Raw genomic sequence first — 19,833 nt, forward strand, 5'->3', positions numbered from 1 at the left:
CACTTTTACTTTGTCAGTGTTTTCTGTATTTAGTTTTTAAAAATCCATACAACATTTGGTGTGAGTTTCTAGAGAATCATCCATGCTACTAACGATAGTTAATTTAAGACTGTGAATGCTAAACTTGTATCATTCCAGGTAAGATAATATTTGAAAGCCTGCATTATTGCTACACTTCATAGAAGACAATGCTAACTGTTTTGTTAGGCAAGGAAACAACTGGAAGAAAAAGACATTTTTACATGCAAAGTGCATTTTTAAATAGCTACAGCTGCTACCTTTGAATTTTTTTTACAACCAGGCATGTCACTTTTTCTGGGTGCAGACTGGCTGCAATTTTGAAATACTAAAATCTTGTTCCTTCTATATAGTTGTATTATGAAAACAAGGTCTAAATTGTCTTCTAAATCCCCACTGCAAACTGAGAGGATTCTACTGAAGCAACTGAGTGAAATGTACTTTCTTTGTGATAGGGTAGGAAAAGCTTCCCAGGAGAAGTGGTGTACTAATGAGAGATGTCAGCGTGTGCCAGTGGTTAACTGCAGCAAGTGTCTCCTTTGACTTAGAGAAATTAATTCAAAATTGAAGTTGCTATGAGACTACACATAGCAGTAGCAAAACATATTGACTTAGATGAAGGCAAGAAGGGATGGCAAAGAAACTTAGATCTGACTTGTTTTCCACAAAGGCACAATACAAAACTCATTTAACTGGGCCTCCAGACAACTATTAAAATCAGCTAAAGCTACCTACAAAACTACTGTACTTGCTTGCCTGAATAGGAGAAATAAACCCAAATCATGTGGGCTGCTAGTGCCATCTATTGTGTACGGGGAAAAATACAGATACCACATGTAGGACTCGCCTGTTTTCTCCTTAGGATGGGAGAAACACTCCTGATTTGTATTACTAATCCAAAATATAGCCAAAGCTCATCAGATCACTGTGGTTGTTTATAAAATACAGCATGTAATTTTATTTCTGTGTATTGCAGCAAGATGCAGGACTCTGACCACTGCCAGGTCTCATCATGCCAGTACTACTTGTTCCTGTACATGTGACCATATGAGCACTGGCACACACACAAATGCAGTGAAAGACAGACCCAGCTCTGATAGTTTTTAGATAAAGCTACAGAGAATTTATATATTAAAGCCTATTGCTACTTGCCCACATTTCTCCCAAATAAATGGACACATTAACTCATCTTCCAAGGAAACAAACATTAGCCCTTCTTAAAATACATGCACCATGCTGCCTTTCACTGTTTCTTGGAGGAGAACAGCTCTTCCAGCCTCTTCCAGAGACAATATTTCCAGTGGACATTGTAAACCACTGGGAACCGACCCAACAGCCTCTGCAGTCTTTAAACAGATGCTCTAAAGCCTCAAGGCTTGTGAAAATGTGGTCAAGATTGAGACTAAGACTGTATTTACAGAGGAGTTTAAAATACCAAGCTCTTGAACCTCTTTACAAACTTCACGCTGGAATGTCCAAAATTCACGGACGTGTTGCCATAATCCCTCTAATCTGCTTGGAAGTTTTGCTACCAGTATTAAGAGCAAGAAATAAATGCTTCACCATCAAGATTATTGTACTACTGTCAAACATATGTTGCTGTCACAGGTAAGGCAGTATGCAAACGGAGCAGACCAGAAATTAAAATTGAGTTTTCCACCTGAGAAAAGCCAGTGGTAAGGTCATCACTGGCTTAGTGCACATTGGAAGGCAAAGCAGAACAAGTAACAGGGTCCTAAGACAATAGGGGATTTAGGTTTTTTGAGTTGATAAAGTTTCATCCTTACACGATCTGAACTGTGACAGAGACCACAACAGTGGTATTTCATCTGCAGGTCAATCTGCGCAACCTAGAAAAATCAGCTTTTTCACTTTTGGAAGCAGCAGAATGATTTAGCGTTAACACTTAAAATAACAGCAAGTATCATGTGATTTACTGGAGTTTATGCAAAAGGAATTCCTCAATCATTCCTGATGGACTGACAAGTAGAGAACATCATGCAGAGTAGATGATGAAAATATTTCTAGCATAGCTTCCAACAAAAAAAAAAAAAGTGCTATTTCTTGTTGCTAAGAAATATGAAAATATAGAAAAAAGGACCTGTACCAAAGCAAAAGAAATGTGCTGTGACATTATCTGTGCTAATCTCTAGAGATCACTTGCCTGTAAAAATTAAAGTGCAGTATTTAACAAGAGTCAGCCGCAGCTAAATTATACCTTGCTAGAATATTATTTTGGCAATTTCCTGCAACTTGTCAACTCACATTTCAGCTGAAAAAAATAGTTAAGCTGTTGACTGAAAATCTGCTTGGAGCCAGAGAATAATCAAATTGTTTTCAATAGTTGTTCACTGCACAAATAAAAAAAAAATAATCCATTGCCTCTATCTGCATGTCAATGCAAGTTGAGGTCTTAGGCCTAACAGATTTAATAAAAGGTGCATGATTGGTGCATTCTTTTGGTCATGAATATAACATATTAAAATGTATCACAAAAAAGCTCAGGAAAATGGGAAGGACTTCATTCAGTACTTGAATTTACCACTTGACTTCGGGGACTAAGGTGATCTTGATTCAGCCACTTTCTCTGAATTTTTTTTTCTTCCCTTTAGGATATTGTCAGCACTGTAAAGCTTGGCTATCATTTGAAAGAAAAACCTTCGTGCTTCTTATACTTTACTTTATGGAAGTTAAGAATAAAAAGTAATTCAAAAAATTAATATACCATACACTAGGAAATACGGTCTTTTCTTAACAGAGCCTAGAAATTAACATGATGTCACTTTTTTGATACACATTTACTTTATTATCTTCACTTCAAGGAATGTGTGTCCCTTGCAGGATACCAAATCAGCAAGACATAAGGTCCTTCCTTTAGTCAGTACTAGATTTGATTTTTAACTTGGTTGTTGCTATAAACCTCTGCAAGATAACCTGAATACTATGGAAGGCAAATCTTCCAGTAAAGAACAAACACTTTTACTGTTATTATCTGGAAGAACTTATAAATAAAACATCAACCTTTTTAGTTGTGAAACAGCTGAATTTAATTCAGTTAAAAATACACATTAAAAGAAATATCAACAGATGACTAAAGACATCACTCTCCAAACACGCATTAGTTAGTGGATATTAGCAACTGAAAATCATCAATATTTCTGTATAAACTGTGATAGATTGTGGAAAATGTAATTTTCAGAGAACGCAATTCACAACCAAGCAGGTAATGCACTGAATGGAGGTGGTGAATCAGTCCATGAAAAAAACCTTTTGCCTGCAGATACTTGTAACATCTGACTTCTCAATTAGTTCCTTTCCAAGTCTTCCATTACAGAAGTAATTCTATAGCAGCAAATATCTTCATTACAGATGCTCTCCAGATTTGTTTTTTAATTCAGTTTTATGTATATAATACTCATACATTTATTTCTAAGCACCTGAAAACTACTGCCTCTTTTTATTTTTCCATTCAGTCTCATTTTTTGAGACCTTCTTCACTCCATTGTAGATAAAACACAGGCTGGAAAATCCTGCTTTATATTAACAAAATTGCAATAAGATTAATCTTTATTACGTCATGCTTAAATGTAAATTTACTTTCTATTCCCACTTCCATCTTTTGTTTCCTGTGGCCATCAGTGCATAAAAGGGAAAAAGGGGTGGATTTTTACAACATGTACTGAAGTGATGATTAGAAAACATTTTTCAAGCACTATAGTTTAAATTTCTCTTAGGATTTGCATTTGCATTACAGTGCCCAGTATCAGAAACATGTAGCGTAGTGTTGCCATCTGCTAACTTCAAATTTCTTCCAACAAAGATGCCCACTCTTGCTCTCACCATCTTCTCCAGCCCTTGCAACTTAACAGAGTAGGTATTCAGTCCTAGTGATTTCCATTGCCTTTACAGTTCCCTCTTTGCAAAATATACTTTCTCAAGTTTAAAACTAATGCTACCAATCACATTACAGCAAAATAAAAAGCACAGATATGTCCAAAATGTAAGAGCTGAGGAGATCAAGTCCTTGAGTGATTTTCCAGTGCTTTTAGATATTGCTTTTATTACAGTATTTTTAATATACCAAACCATATGAAAATTACAAAATTTTGCAGAAAGGCAGGAGGAACTTGCTCTGGGTTTTTAAAATCTTTTAGTGGTTGCTGGTGCAGAGTTAATGGCATGGGTTCTTAATACAACCTTATTATTCCTTGTGCCTCTGCCACTTTTTCTATAAGTAAAAAGAAACCTAGAATATTCATAGATATAAAATATTGTTCTTTCACTATCAGGATTCTTCATGTATTTCTGTTGATATCCTTAAAGAAAATCTCTAAAAGAAAAATAAAGCAAAATCAGCTTAAGATAATTTACTTTTACAGTTCTGCAATATAAAGTACAAGAAGATGAAACAAAACAAAAGAAAAAAGTGTTAAAGTGAAATAATACTGTGGGAAAATTAGAAAAAAATCTTATTTTTCTTTGAGTGTGGCAGGACATTTTTTACTGAATTAATAGTTTGGTTTTCTCTGAGCAATGGTTATGACAAAAAGAGTAGAATCTAAAAAATCTTTTTGTCATTTTCAAACACTAACATTGGATTCATGCTATATTGTAGCCTGTAATTTAAAATGTACACAATTCCATTTTGTTTAATTTCATCGCTTTCTCTTATTTTCATAATATTTATATTTAGTAAAAGTTCTTATGTGTCTGAAGCAGAATTATCAACTAAGGATTGTTGTAAATATTCTGAGAATTACTGCATTGTCCTGCAAATCTCTATCTCCAAGGGAAGCATCTGACCTTTGATAAAAGAGATGCATAGACATCAGAGAGTGATGGACTGGAAATAAATACCTCCCCCCAAAAATTATGCATTAAATGATGCAAATGATGCATACATTTTGGAATTGTTCTTCAATAATGCTGTCAGTTTTAGAAGGCAATTATATACCTTTAATATCATATGTTGTGTAATTTTGGACAACTATATTTTTTCCAAAAGAAGTGGGTTTTTTTTTTTTTCTGCTGAACCTAGCTTTTTTATTTTGTTAGGGTTTTTTTGTTTTGCTTTGTTTTGTTTTTTAATTAAGGAAAAGCCCTACAGCCATGGTCTATTTGGTACTAATTCAAAATTAAACAGACATGGAAATGTTTGCTACTGGTTAGCAAAATATAGGCTAACTCTGAATCCAGCTACCCTAACCAGAAGGCTTTTGTGTCAATACTTTTCCAAAAAGTATTTCATGTTCTTTGCAGTGAGAGAAAACATATAGCAAAATATGTAAAACATCAATGATTGAAATGCTTTAGATTATTATTTAAAATCTCTCAGGCAGAAAGAAATGAAGTTTTAGTTGCATCATTTATTTTGTTATTATGTCACCTTTAGAGGGCCACTTTCTACAAATAGATTGGTAAATAATTGACTTATTAATTTTTCAAGAACAGACACATTGAACTATTAAACTGAATTTCATTATTTATAATCAAGGGAGAGAATATTCATTATGTAGACAGGAATCAGTTCTGTGATTATCAAATTTGTTTCTGTATAGCTTTGATGCATCTATGTAGGTAAAGAATGATAATTTTCTATTGCATTGTTATACAATTCATAGCACTTAGTCACTGCTAAAATATGTAGATACCAACCTGAAAATCTCTAATGAATGTTAAAAAGAAAAAGATGAAACCAAAGGCCACTGTCCATTCACAGATTGCACTCATAAAATGATAAGTATAATCCTGATGGAATGAGACATAAAACAAATTTTCAGATTAAGCAGCTAAACAAAATATGGGTGGAATGATATAGACATTTCCTTCAGTAAATTCAACAAGGAAGATTTATGATTTATCCCTGTTGCATAAAAGTCAATCCACATTTTGTTTTTTACAGAATGGTGAGTAAATTTATGGAGGTTGCACATGTTACATTAAGTCATGTGCAGTACCATCAAAGGCAGTAGAAGAAAACTACAATTAGCACAGTATCAAAACAAAGGTTGAATATAATACAACCCTGAAAACATTCAGTTGTAACGTTAAGATTACTAATGTGCCCATGCTCCAAGCTTTCACTCAGAGCCACTGAGCTCAGTAATTCTGAGCAAATCCTTACCATGTTTTGAAATGGAGGGCTACCCTTAATGACAGTTCCTGACAAGATTTCTGTTTTTAAAACTGTCATAGAAAACTTATTTGCTTAGTGTGCTCTTATTAAGCTCTTCAAGCAGGATCTGCTCTCTGCATAATTTAACTTTGCTTTTTAATACCTCCTTTTAGCAAAATTTGCCCAAAAAGAAAAATTAGTTTTCATAGTTGTCATTCTGAAAACACTGAAATCAATTCAAATACCTAAAATTAGCTTTACTATGTTTTAGTTCAGTCTCTGCATATTTATGACAGTATCTGTTTACTAAAGAATGAGAAAAAAGCTGAGAAAACCAATGTTGTAAAAAACCTCAAAAACTACAAAATTAAATTGCTCTACTTTTTGTTTCACGTTAAAAGTTCATTTCCAAGAAACTTGACTATAAAAAAAAGTAGAACAACTAATTTCCATATTTTTAATAGTGTTTTTCTACGGGAACATTTCAAATTCCTGGTCAAAATGAAAGTTAACTCTTTCAAGATTGATCAGCCATGACAAGTTTTCTTACCCACACCACAGACATCTTTCTAATGAAGAAGTGACTGGAAACCATAATTGCATAAATCTGTTCATGATAATGTGCTATTTGAAGTCTCTGACATGTTTGTAGTGCTTTAAGATAAATATAGCAGCATTCCCCAAATAACATCACACACGGTAAGTTGGCTACCTAGTAAGATTTTACCTTTTCACCTGGAGTCCAATCAATTTTTGTCATGGAAATTTTTGAAGCAAACACAATCACTGGGAAAAACAGTGTAAAGGAAACGATACAATATCAGTGAGTAAAATGTGAAAATGTCTGCTTAAAACAAAACAAAACAAAACAAAACAAAAAAACCAAAAAAAACCCACCAGATCATCTTCCCCTTCTGTAGCACAGGAGACCCTGAACAACCAGAATATCAAATCAAGGTATTAAGAATACAAATAAATGAAACACCTTATTGCAAGGCGGTAACAGCAATCAAAACATAAAAAAAAATCTGCACAAAATGAAGGTTTCTGTAGGTTCATTCAAAGTATAGACAGTAAGGCAGACACTCCAAAACTTAGATGATATTTGTGATCAAGAACTGTGGAAGCACAGTCCTGCACTGCTGGAAGTGGAACAATGTGTTTCCAGTGATGCACAATAAGTGCCTTGATCTGTTTGTACAACTTCCCCTTGAGACTGAGGCCTCCTTCCAAAGCCCTTTCGCAGCTGCTGGAACCAAAAGCAGGCTGTAGCTGACTCATGTGATGAGCTGCTGCAATCAGTTTTCAACAGTGGCAGATCACCCAAGGCCAATTAAATCAGTGAGATGACTCTAAATATATCGTGCCAAGGGAAAAGCCAGGAAGTTGTGCAGTGTGACTTTAAGAGAGGTGACTGATGAGGTGAAGAACCAAGCAGCATGATCAAAATCATCTGCTTAGGCTTGTATGCCACCCGTGTTTTTAACTTCTGTGTGTTTGGCTCATTGCAGAAGCAGTGGCTCCCTTTTTCAGACTTTCCTCCCTACTTTCCTTCAAGTAGAGATTGGAAAGTTGCTCTAGCTTCACTAGTGTATGCTTCTGTGAAGAATACTGGACATTGTTTTTCAATATACCACTGAAATAAGAGCTAAAGCTTTTTAGAAGCTGTCACAACTCATCTTTATGCTATTAATGGTCTCTCAGCATTCTGTATTATACACATTAGAGAGCCCTAAGTAAAGAATGTGACCTAGTTTTTATTTTTTATCAGCCATGATTTAACTTAAAAGAAAAACCACGAACACATAAAGGGAAAACCAGGGGATACACTGTAAAGGATACTGGTAATGAAAGCAATGCATGATATGACAGATATGGCCATCCTTATGTGACACACAAAGTAAGTGTTCCATCGTGGGCAGGACTTGTAGGAGATTATAGACTGAAGGGTGATGTATACAACACCTGAGCCAAAGGCCACCAAAGCTCCTATGTCATGGACACTGGGAACAGCCAGCTCCTGGAAAGGGAATCAGCACAATGGTTAGCTGCTATTACCTGAAAAAACTAGCAGGTAGTGCACATGAATGTAAATTTTCTGCATGACATACTGATTAGAGGAACTAGACTGAATACAAAGTGATTTGATCTCCTCACTTGAAACATCACCTGACCTTGAGCAAATTTCACATCCTCTTCATGTCTCAGTTATTCTATTGGCAAATAGGGATCAGAATGTACTGTTCACTAGTTGTATATATACAGTGAAAAGATTGAAGGCTTGCAAGCCACCATTGCCAGCTTCTTGGGCAATTAAGGATGCTTGAAAATCTGCTAGATCAGATGATTAGCTAGATTAGATCTTTATTATGCTCAGAACACTTTCTACTAACTGCACTTAACATGGAAAGCAGGGTCAAAGTAGAGGAAGTAGAAATTAAGTGAGGAAGGAGTTTATGGACTGGCAATGAGACGCAACAGAGATTAGATAAGAACCAGTGTTATAACTGTCAAGGAATCCCTTTGGAAACATTAGGATCAAAGTTTCTGCATCCCTGACTCTCAAAAATTATTTTGTATTCCTGATTTGTCTTTTCCCTGTTGAAGCAGAGTTTTTCTATTTCAGTCAGGCATCATTCAATATTTTTTTTGTGCCACATATAAATCTTGTCAATAAGAGCAGGGATATTTTAAAGTAAAATATGATTAGAATAGACTACAGTACCTGTGGTGTTTGCAATCCACACACACTGCCTAGATGCAAAAGAGCAAGTTATCATCCTAAGACAGAGGGGTTTTTTGTCTGAAAATACAATTTCCATTACATGTAAAACTGTACTGGCTGTTGAAGGCCCAAAAATCTTTATTTTCAATTTCTGTGTATGTCATCATGTCATTATATGAGCACAATGGTATTTAACAAAATGTTCCAAGGTAGACCATCCTTTAAAAGAAATAAGGCAGCTATTTCCACAGATTTTAAGGCAATACCTCAAGCCACCTGCAAATTAAATTTAACTTGATTCTAGAATGAAGCTTTCTGCTAGTGAGTGTGCCATCATTCAGCCAAAAATGCAGATGCTTTTCTTAGTCTGACTTATTCTGCCCTACCTGATTATAAATTAACTAAACTTGGAATAGCAAAGTTTTTTACATTCAAGTTTTCACAGAAAAAAAAATTACAGTAAAAAATCCATATAGTACAGACCTGTTATAAGACAAACACACAGAAAACTCCTTAATGGCATAACTGCACAAGCAAAAATTCTCTTGTATAGTGAAGAAATGTCTGTTGCTGAAAAGCTACTGAAAGAAAGCAAGAGCAAGAAAGGCATTCTTACTCTATTTTCCAAGGGTCCACATGGGGATAATATTAATCACTGTTATCTAGTTGACGAAATTTTTAATGGTAAAACAATCTTATTTTCATTTTTGTTATGAAATTTATGGTCATACCTGAAAAGTTGCAACAATGCCCATTCCAGTGCAGCCCATCAATCCCACACATAATGTAAACATATTGCATGAAGACCTAACAAAGTGTGATGATTCGTTTTGCTTCTCTATTAATAAATATCTGATGTACATTGTAATTGAAGCTGAAAAAATAAAAATAAAGTGTTTTGTTCAATGATCACATATTGATTACATTTTAACAGCTTTTCCTGTAACACATGACATGCAGAATAAAATTATAAACATAATACAATAAATAACACTACCATAACTCTGCTGGAGTTATGAAGAAGTTAATTCAGATGAACTTTCAGATAGAACTTCAACATTATCTTTGTCTTAAAATTGCATATTATTGCTATCTAGAACTAAATGCACATCAGTTCAAGAAAAGCACTAATTTAAATCCCATTCTCCTGGTGTTTTGGGCACAGAGGTATTGTCATTCCACATTAGGAACAGATGTTACAGGGAGATAAGAACCATAAGCTGGAAGTGGGATGCCTAATTCTGCTCTGAGATGCAGTCTTGTGCCAGAACTACATCTCTTTATGGTAGTCTGAAGAATTAATTCCTTTTTGTAGAGTCACTGCATGCCTGGCCCTAATATGCAGTTTACTCCTGGCAAACACCTGTACTGAATTAGGAAATCATGGCTCTTCAGGATATAGTAAGCTGTAGACTGAATTCCACAGCTCTAGAACACAGAACACAGTTTCAGCCCATCTACAGTTGGAAAAAGAAATCAAGCAACTTTGCTCAGGCACTATGAAGTTACATGAAACACTCCAAAATTGTGACTGAATGAGGCTCTTATAAAAGGTAAAATATGTTTATTTTGCCTTAATGCCATCATACAGAGATACACAGCTCTTGATCCTCCATCCTTTAAAAGATAATAGAAAATGCCAAACTTCCTGATTCACATCAGTTATTTTGTAGAGAAAACCAGGTGTTGCTTCAACACTGTTCTTCCCTTTACTGCAGCACCTTAGAACCTAAAGTTTCCCTACATCAGAGTTTCTGCAGAGTAGTCATGCCATCTTTGTTCCACTTTTTTTGCCAGTGTGCTGACTACTTTTCACTGATGAGGTGCTCTGAAGAGACTCAAGTGCCTGCACTAACTGCTCCTGAGGACCCAACTCTCCAGGTATTACTTACATCTATCTGATACTGTTATTTGGCTATGGAGAAGTTCTTCTGCAGAATACTGAATACATTTCTGTAATTAAAGCAGGTATCTTTCATTAATTCTCATTTCTTTATTCTGGTCAACCCAAATACCTTTTACATACCTAGAAGTGCTGAAATATTAATCATAAAACCAAAGACACCGCTCTCTGGAGGTTTAGTTCCAGTGTCGCTAAAGCAGGAAGAGAGACAAATTAAAAGTTAATTGAGACCTGTGAAACATGAATGCGACAATTGAAATCCCAAGAGAAATATAACTTGTGTGAACTGCTGCTGTGTGTGTAAGGCAATTCATCTTCTGCTGCACCATTTGTACTAGAGAATACTTCTTTTCAAAAAGAAAGCATATTTTGAGAGCATACTCTTTGAACTGTATTTCATCTTTTTCTGTATGCAATATGCAAAGATGTGACAGACCTGTACTTTGCTCATGAATGACATGATTACATAAATGACATTTTTGAATTAATGTTTCTTTTATCTGCTGAATGAACACTGTGATAGAGTAAAATATATCTAATGGCAATCACTTTCTTAAGATGTGAGAGAATTGGGTTTAATTTCCTTAAAAGGGCTTAACCCTATGTGAGAAATTGTGTTCCATGCCCAGGAATGTTCCTAGCAACTGTTTAATTTACTAATGTAGATACAGCTTAAGAGTACTCTATCTCCAAGGTGTTGTAAGTCTCTTCTGATGAAACAATTCAACCTTACAGGGAATAATTAGAAGTTCACTGGAACAGAGAAAGGGAGCATGAGTGTGAGAATACCTACAGAATTTATATACATATCAACATGCATGTCTATATATATGAAAGACATAATGTACATAAAACATCTGTTTTGTAGCATATGGAACATTTTACCACAGAGTCCTTTTCCCTCTTTTCCCTACTGAAGTGCAAACATCCACCCCAGAGAATGCCCTTTCCTCACAGAATGAACATACTCCTTGGAGTATGTGGGCTCAAGTCCCCTCAAGCAGAACTCTTCTATGGAAGGTGAGTGCTCTGTTTAAAGAACAGTACTATGATCTTGGCCACCTCTTTTTACTATTTTTTCTTCTCTGATATCTATTTTTTTCTTGTGTAACATACAACCAGTTGATATCTATTTGATCAGGATATGTTGGTCAAGCCAATAAAAAACATCTACTTCTTCAATTTGTACGTAATTTGAGTGTAAGCTAAGTTTTCAGTTACTGGGCAGTATCAAGAGGATAGTGTGTTTGACCAGAGGCACCCAAAAATTCTACTCCCAGATATGTGAACATGTAAGAGTTTTAGCTAATGCCAAAATGTAGTGGACACTGAGCAAGGATTCTGAAAACAAACCTTTCTTCTAGAGTGGGAGTGACAATCTTCTGGTGAGTAGGAAGGCTCTGCAGAGGGATCTGGACAGGCTGGATTGATAGGCCAAGTGGTAGGAGGTTCAGCAAGACCAAGGTCTGGGTCCTACCCTCTGGCCACAACAACCCCAGGAAGCACTGCAGGCTGGGGAGCAGTGGCTGGAGAGATGTCCAGCAGAAAAGCACCTGGGGGTGCTGGTTGGTAGCAGCCAAAAATGAGCCAGTGTGTGTGTGCCCAGGTGGCCAAGAAGGCCAGTGGCATCCTGGCCTGTATCAGCAACAGTGTGGCCAGCAGGACCAGGGCAGTGACTGTTCCCCTGTTCTTGGCTCTGGTGAGGCCACACCTCAAGTGCTGTTGTGATTTGGGCCCCTCGCTGCAAGGAAGATATTGAGGGGCTGGAGCACGTCCAGAGAAGAGCAGCAGAGCTGGGGAAGGGTCTGGAGCACGAGTACAATGAGGAACAGCTGAGGGAACTGGAGGTGCTTAGCCTGAAGAAGGGAGGGTCGGGGTGACCTTATCACTCTCTACAACCACCTGATATGAGGCTGTAGCCACGTGGAGCTTTTAGGTAACAAGCAATAGGACAAGAGGAAATGACCTCAAGTTGTGCCAGGGGAAATTTAAATTGGATGTTAGGAAAAAATTTCCCCAAAGAAAGGGTGTTTAGACATTGGAATGGGCTGCCCAGAGAGGTGGTGGAGTCACCATCCCTGGAAATGCCAAAGGAAAGCCTGGACTTAGTGCCATGGTCTGGTTGACATGGTAGAGTTCAGTCATAGGTTGGACTCAGAAAGCTCAGAGTTCTTTCCCAACATATGTTGATTCTGTGTATAATGGGACATGTAGGTACTAGCTAGGGATATTTTTTATATCATTCATGGAGATGAATACTCTTCATTCCAACAGTGAGGCTGGATTATGTTTCAGTGCTAAGATTCTGAAGTACAGCGGAAATTACTTCAGCATGAATGCTCTCCACATGCAAAAGAAAAAGCACTTTCTACTTTAGCAATCACTCTCAAGGATTTTGACAATTTTGTTAAGTTCAGGACAGAAGAGGATGACCGTCTCAAATGACTTGATTATTTTAGAAATTCATGTTTGCTCTCCAACCCCTTCTATGTTATAAAAGGATTTGTTTAATAAAAGTTGCTTAGATGACTTATCAGCAACAGGAGTAAGCTGAGGAAAAAGGTAGAATCTTTTTCTATGAAAAGCTGATGGGAAAAAATAGAGAAAATTCATATATTTCTTTTTACTAGATTGGTTCCAAATTCTCAGACAACAAAAGTTTGGACCAAGCTTTTAGACAAGTTTCTACAACTTGTTAGGCATTGGGAATCCCTATTCACCTGAATTTTCTTGCTGTAATGCTTTCTGAAGACTTGTTTCATCTTGTAATCTATATTAATCTTGTTTTTGTTAGGCAGTGAAATTGATGAAAACAGTAAACTAAGTCTTTTTGATTGTTTGTTTGATACACCTGAAAATCATCTTAATTCATGTTTCATTTACCCCATTTTTTAGCCTTGAACTTCATATTTTCATTTTGTTTCTAGAGAGTTTTCATTAACACGACAAAGGAGTCCATTTAAAATATGGGCCACTTGTGACAATCTTCAAGGACTTTTTCAAATCAGAAACCACTCTGTGGTAAGTACAGAACTGTAATCACTTCAAAGCTTTTGAAGGGCTTTAGGTGAGAAGAGAATGGAATTGGCATACACATAGAAAGCCATTTGAAGTTCTTGGAACACATTGTAGGAGCAAACCAAACAACCTGAAATTGCACTGAACTCCATTTTTTAACAGAGTATTTTCTCAGGCTAAGGGTTTATAGGTGATTTTTGCTGTTGACAATTTTTAAGCTCAACAATCTTAGATTATTTTGTAAAGAAAATTCATACCAGGAATATTGTATCACAATCTATGTACTGGACTTTTAAGAACACATTCTTCTTAATGCTATATTTTGCATTAAAAAAGCTAAATGAAAACTTGCATTCATATTCATTTTTCTTTAAGTCTGCTGCTTTGAAAAAAAGATTAGCAAAAAATGTATTGGTGACAGTCCCCTCCTTTTTATGAAAAAGAAAAAAGGAAATGGCATATTTGAAACAAAATGTGCTCACTTATTTGAATTGGTGCATAGGTGAGCTCAACCACCATGGAAAGTAGGAGGAACCCTGCATGAAAATGATAGCATTTTTGTCACCATCTTGTGCAGAAGAATTTTAAAAACAAACAGTCTTCTGAAGAGTGGAAAGACAAGAAGGTGGAGGAGACAAGGAATAAATATTTTAGGGCCAAAAGACTCATCATCATTGAATTTTCTTCAGAGCCATCATAAACTATTTATTTTCAAACTGAAGTCCCAAATGTTTAAAATAGGAAGATTCTAGTGCACCTACAGGGATTCTGATTTCTCCAGAGGTACCAACCACATCATCTCTTAGGACTCAGCTGCTAGAAAACACAAAATCATATTCATTTTATCTACCAATAATTGAATTTATATGGTTCACTTGATGGAACATTAGCACAGTCCCAGTGACAAATTTAGGTGTGGTCTCTTGCTGTGACAACTGCTACATTGTAAGCAAATAAAATTAATGTTAGTTCAAGGTATACACAGAGTACTTGAGGAATGCATATAGGAATTGCAGAAACCTTGAACTAAACTTTACCAGTATTCTTGTCCTTTGTATAACTGGAATTCCCCATACAACCTCTATTTAATTTTTATACTTCATTTTAGGATATTGCACAACTGAAATGTTGCAACATTCTTCCTCTTTTTTAACACTCTTAGTTTTACTAAATCACATTCTCAATCACATGATTCATATTCTTACACTAAAGCAATGACCTGCAAATTAAGAATATGAATATGGTATGACTATTGCCCTGAGTACTCAGAAGAAAACCTTGTATAATTCCCAAGTGCATCTTCTAGAAAGTGCTTATGCTTAGATCATGTGCCTTTAGAATTGTTGTAAATGCTTCACCAATAGTCAAAGTATATCCTTAGTCCAAATGTGGTGTTAAAAGGGTGCAACATAAACAAGACTTTTAAAAAGCTTTACTAGTAAATGCAGAGGGATTGAAATGTGAGTGGGAATCACTGGTGCGGCCTCTTATATCTTTGTTTTGTTTAGGTTTTTTAGGGCATATGGACTTTTATTGTGATTCCATAGCTAAAGGATAAGATCAATGTTTTCTGGGAGTTATTCCATTAAGTTGTAGCAGCTGTGATACATTCACTAGAGTTGTACAGTTGTGACTTAAATGTTTGGTCCATCCCTTTTAGAAGGTATGACCCAATTGAGATACCTGGGGCTGTCAAAAATTTTATTGCAAATAAAACAACATAAAAATCCCGTTCTTTCATATATTTTTTTCTATGACATGGCTTCAATGTAAGAAATATAATTTATCAAATTTCTTGCTACAGGATCTAAAAATATTTCTGAACACAAACCATGTACAGTTATATCAAATGATTTATTTTTGTTAGTTAATACTGGATAAATTGCACTGATCACAAGCACTTTTGTGTAAGTAGAGCTTTGTGTGTAATCAAGGATGAGCAGTAGGGTATTTGTTCAAGTACAAGAATGGCTTTCCAAGAGCTTTTCAGATTTGTGCAGAGAGTCTTAAAAAGTTTTGCTAATATAAACATGAAACCAAACTTGCTCTGGCTCAGTTTCAATGAAGCTCAGCTTTCTTGTGGGTTGTGGTGTCATTTGCTCTTGCCTATGATGACAAACTCTAATTTTCAATCAAATTTTCTTGTATGTGACTATCAGGTTAGCAGTCTTCTGAAACTGTGCATGTCCAAAAAGTCCTTGGTCTAGATGCATCTTGAAAGATATATTTTAAAACCTTGTTTAGATTTTCTGTATATCAGAGACACTCTTGGATTTCTGGCTAATCTTCAATCTATTGAGATAAATACTAATATTTTCATAGTTTAGATTTAAATGTTAACATAAGCCATGCATAAAGAATTATTTACGCAGAATTGCACTTCAATGAAAAAGCTTACAGAAAAGAGATGTCAGGCATCTCTTGGGAAGTCTTTAAAACCCATTGGTCCTATAATTAATTAAAAATGAGTGTTTGTGGGGATGTGTGTACCGCAAAAGCCACCACAGGGCTTCGAGTCCAGTCATCGTCCGGTGCACTTTAGCCCAGTTCTGGAGTTATACAAACAAAATTACACTTCTACCACGTAATCGTAAAGTTTTTCTAGGATCAGGCCTGTGCTGGCCGCAGCAGAAAACTTTCATGTCCTTTCCATCGTGTCTCCAGCGTCTGCGTCCGGTGGCTCTCAGAGGTGCTAGAGGTGTGATGGGTGCCGGGAGTGCCCAGCGTGTCCCCTGTCACCGGGAGGCCCCGCCGCCACTGCCTCTCCTCCCCTGGGGACCCCACATTCCCTCCGGGAAGCCCCTCAGGACACCGCCCATGCCCACACACACACCATTCCCGCACCTCGGCCGCTCCCCCGCCTCACCTGATGTAGGGGACGAAGGGCTCCACGTGCCCCGCCAGCACGGCGATCACATAGGAGATGATGAAGGCGGCCGAGGACCAGCTGACGAGCAACGCGGGCACGAAAGCCACGCCGGGCATGCAGCACGGCATCGCCGCCCGGGGCATGGGCGGCTGGGCGGCAGCGCCCTGCAGAGACGGCCCGGCAGCGGCGAGTGCCGGGGCGCATCCGGGCGTGCCTGCCCCGCCGCCCGCAGCCCCGGGGATGCTTCCCTTCACTTTCGGTTCTCGCCGCGCTCCCCGCCCCCGACGGCGGCGGAGAGCCAGGACAGCCGTGGGCCCCTTCGCCTTTCACCGCTGGCGGCACCTGGAGCGCTTCGGAGGGTTTCTGGCCGCACAAAGTCTCCCCGCAGCCCGTGTCCCTGTCGCTGCCGGCTCTCCGGGCCGCACACGCCCCGTCGGGGCAGGGAGGCGGGCGGTGAGATGCTGCCGGGGACTGCGGGTCGTGCCGGCGGCTTGTGCCTTCACAGTTGCCTTAGAAAGGGCTAAAAATGATTCCAGTGTGATTGTGCAGCGGCTCTTTGCAGCTCGCCGGCCGGGAGAGGCCGTGGGGTCCCAGAAACTGGGTCAGAAACTGTGCAGGTCCCATTCCGGCGTCCTGCACATACCTCATCCGCCTTGGACTTTCGTTTCAAACAAATAATGTAGCCTTGATTTACAAATTTTCCCTGAGATTCGCTTTTCCACATGCTTAGAGGGAAACCATAGTTTAATTCAAAATCATGCCGTGTTCGGCATTTTCACTTTGGTTTAACCTGAAGCCGTGGACAATCTGTCAAGGCTGTTTCTGCTTCCTTTCATTGTTTGTAGTTATCAGCCCTCCAAACCAACATCTAAACGCAAGGTCACCACTCTGCTACAGTGACATGTGTGTGCATACTCTGCCTCTTTCCCTGAGAATATATTGAGGGTCTTGCCTTCAGTGCACATTTCCCTGGATGCACACAAGGTGAGTACTTACCACGCCTTTGAAGCTATTAGGAACAGATAAAAATTATACTAGGGACAGTATACCTTAATGCAAGTACAAAAAAGTATTTTAAAATATTATTCTACCACTAAGACTGGAGATAGTTGAGAACTTTCTTCTTGGCAGTAGCAGGTTGCTCTTGTTCTTAACATATAAATTGAGTGTAATAGTTCACACCATGCCACAAATCCTTATTTCACATTTCCACAGCTAATCTGCCTTCTAGTAAATCTGAGTGACAGAAACTTCTGACTGGAAAAACAGGTTTATTTCTGTTTATGTTCTGTTTATGTTTCTGTTATGTTTCAGTTTATGTCCATTTCTGTTTATGTTTCTGTTTATGTGCAAAAATAATGGAAGAGAACTAATATTTGAGCTATTTTAATATGTTGGTTTAAAAATTTCTGTTTAAATATGCCTCAATATCAGGTATCTTGGGCTTTTTCTTCTTGAAACAGAAAGTTAAAGAAATACAATATAGGAAATAAATCCATTCCTTTTGTAAATAAATGAACAGCAGAAACATATTGATGGTAATTCTATTTATAGCAGTAGAATTCTAATTTTTAGTATATCAGTAATTTAGTATTTTGGTTTGGTCCCTTGCAAAAAGAGGGTGGAATTCACTTTATTTTACTGCATCAACATTTAAGTCACATTGTTGGAAAAATGTTCCATCCACAGTTCTGCAAGTTCCTTGTACTACCTTTAGTTTTGTAAGTAGTAAATCAATTACTCTAAAGTGTGAGTTGAGTATTTACATTATTCACATGACTTTTTGAAATGCCTGAACACTATTTGGAGTGAAAGAAATGGACACGTTTGGCTCAAGCAGGTGGCAATTGACTGTTCGGTGGTCACTAGCAAAGACTCTCATTGCTATGTAAACATTTATTGCAGCTCACGTGATGCTTCATTTTCTTTATAACTTTATTGTAGAATTTGAGTAGTGATTTTTAATAATTTATTATCAGAAGCACGTTCTTTAAAGATCATTAGAAGCTCCACAGAGTAACAAATAGAGGTTACTCACAAACTTGGGAGGAATAATTTTATTTACTGGAATTGAGAACACTAGTGTGATATTTCAAAGAAAGTCTATGTATTTTGATTTATTTTGCCCCAGGAACAACACATTGCATTTTTTTCATTATTTAAATGGGGTTTAGAAGAAGGACAGCTCGAGACTTTTTACCAAGATCTGTAGTGACAGCACAAAGGGAAATGGCTTTAAACAAAAGAGGGTAGGTTTAGATTACCTATTAGGAAAGAATTCTCTGTTCTGAGGATGATGAGACACTGTGACAGGTTGGCCAAAGAAATTGTGGATGCCCTGTTAAAGGCCAGCCTGGATGGGGCTTTGAACAATCCCGTCTAATGGAAAGTGGAGTGGGGTTGAAACTAGGACATCTTTATGGTCCTTTCTGAACCAAGCCCTTCTATGATTCTATGATTCTGTGATTTAACAAAATTATCAGACTACTTCAAATTAGAATTATTAGAAAAATAAATATGTCAAGGTGTGCAAATAATAACACATCCATGTCAGTGATTTGAAAATATATGAAGGTAAGGAAATAATAATAGAAGAAATCTAAAATAGCCTATGCTGTTGGTACTTGCATGTTCTCTTTTCTCCCACTTTGCTCAAAATACGGTTTCCATGGATTTTAGATTTATTATATATGAGTATTCTTTATAATATTTGTATTTTCCAAGCTCATTCATTATGGAATTACCTGTAACATGAAAGACCCAGTTAGAAGAATAATCTCCTTCCCCAAACATACTGTTTTTTAATATCTCTGAATGGTTTTTACATTGAACCTAGTAGCATTTACTTCTCTGATTTGGTAAAGAACCTGCTGAAAGATGGAAGGATGGAAGAACAAGTGAGACAAGAAACTTTTACTGCTTAACTGCATATGTTAAGCAGTAAAAGTTTGGAATGAGAGCAAGAGAGATGTAGTTCAGCTGCTTCTTGACATCTGTTGCTTGTGTACACACAAGCACTAGGAAAAAAAGCAGTCTTAATCTGTGAATGTAATGCCTAAATTCTTTTATTAACAACTGGTTAATAACTGGTTTATTAACACAGGTTGCACCAGAAATACATTTACAGAAGGAATCAAATACACTACCTGTAACTTCTTCAGATTACTACATGAAGAGTTTAAGCT

The 19,833-nt window shown here is 37.2% G+C and overlaps 2 protein-coding genes across 4 annotated transcripts in view; one reads left to right on the forward strand and one right to left on the reverse strand.

Moving 5' to 3' along the window:
• WASHC3 (WASH complex subunit 3) overlaps nt 1-15,760 on the forward strand; it is a 52,428-nt gene extending 36,668 nt beyond the window's left edge. The window contains exons 7-10 of one of the 2 annotated variants that reach the window (XR_012053572.1): nt 10,656-10,739; nt 11,681-11,781; nt 13,689-13,782; nt 14,282-15,760. The gene's annotated coding sequence lies outside the window, so the exon portion shown is untranslated. The remainder of the gene's footprint in view (nt 1-10,655; nt 10,740-11,680; nt 11,782-13,688; nt 13,783-14,281) is intronic. The other variant, XR_012053573.1, reaches the window with a different exon arrangement.
• On the reverse strand, nt 3,041-16,968 carry DRAM1 (DNA damage regulated autophagy modulator 1). 2 transcript variants are annotated; one of them, XM_002196956.7, is made up of 7 exons: nt 16,646-16,968; nt 10,885-10,952; nt 9,590-9,732; nt 7,976-8,153; nt 6,861-6,919; nt 5,674-5,766; nt 3,041-4,348 (listed from the first exon to the last, which is right to left on the reverse strand). In XM_002196956.7, the coding sequence occupies exons 1-7, from the start codon at nt 16,789-16,791 to the stop codon at nt 4,304-4,306; spliced, it is 732 nt and encodes a 243-aa protein (XP_002196992.4). In that variant the 5' UTR covers nt 16,792-16,968; the 3' UTR covers nt 3,041-4,303. The 2 variants fall into 2 exon arrangements, with proteins under 2 accessions (XP_002196992.4, XP_030119053.1); XM_030263193.4 differs by lacking the exon at nt 5,674-5,766 and having other exon boundaries at nt 16,646-16,776.
• Nucleotides 16,969-19,833: the final 2,865 nt, after the last annotated feature.

The sequence above is a fragment of the Taeniopygia guttata genome, chromosome 1A (genome assembly GCF_048771995.1).
Source record: "Taeniopygia guttata chromosome 1A, bTaeGut7.mat, whole genome shotgun sequence".
Lineage (NCBI taxonomy): Eukaryota > Metazoa > Chordata > Aves > Passeriformes > Estrildidae > Taeniopygia > Taeniopygia guttata.

What these genes read in the sequence shown, in the direction of transcription:
- DRAM1 (XM_002196956.7), bottom strand. Translation starts at nt 16,791, where the DNA reads ATGCCCCGGGCGGCGATGCCGTGCTGCATGCCCGGCGTGGCTTTCGTG. An exon ending in TAATATTTCAGCACTTCTAG is followed by an intron (nt 9,733 to 10,884) that starts GTATGTAAAAGG and finishes TTATTTTTTCAG; the next exon opens with CTTCAATTACAATGTACATC. An exon ending in CATTCATTAGAGATTTTCAG is followed by an intron (nt 4,349 to 5,673) that starts GTTGGTATCTAC and finishes TTTTTCTTTTAG; the next exon opens with AGATTTTCTTTAAGGATATC.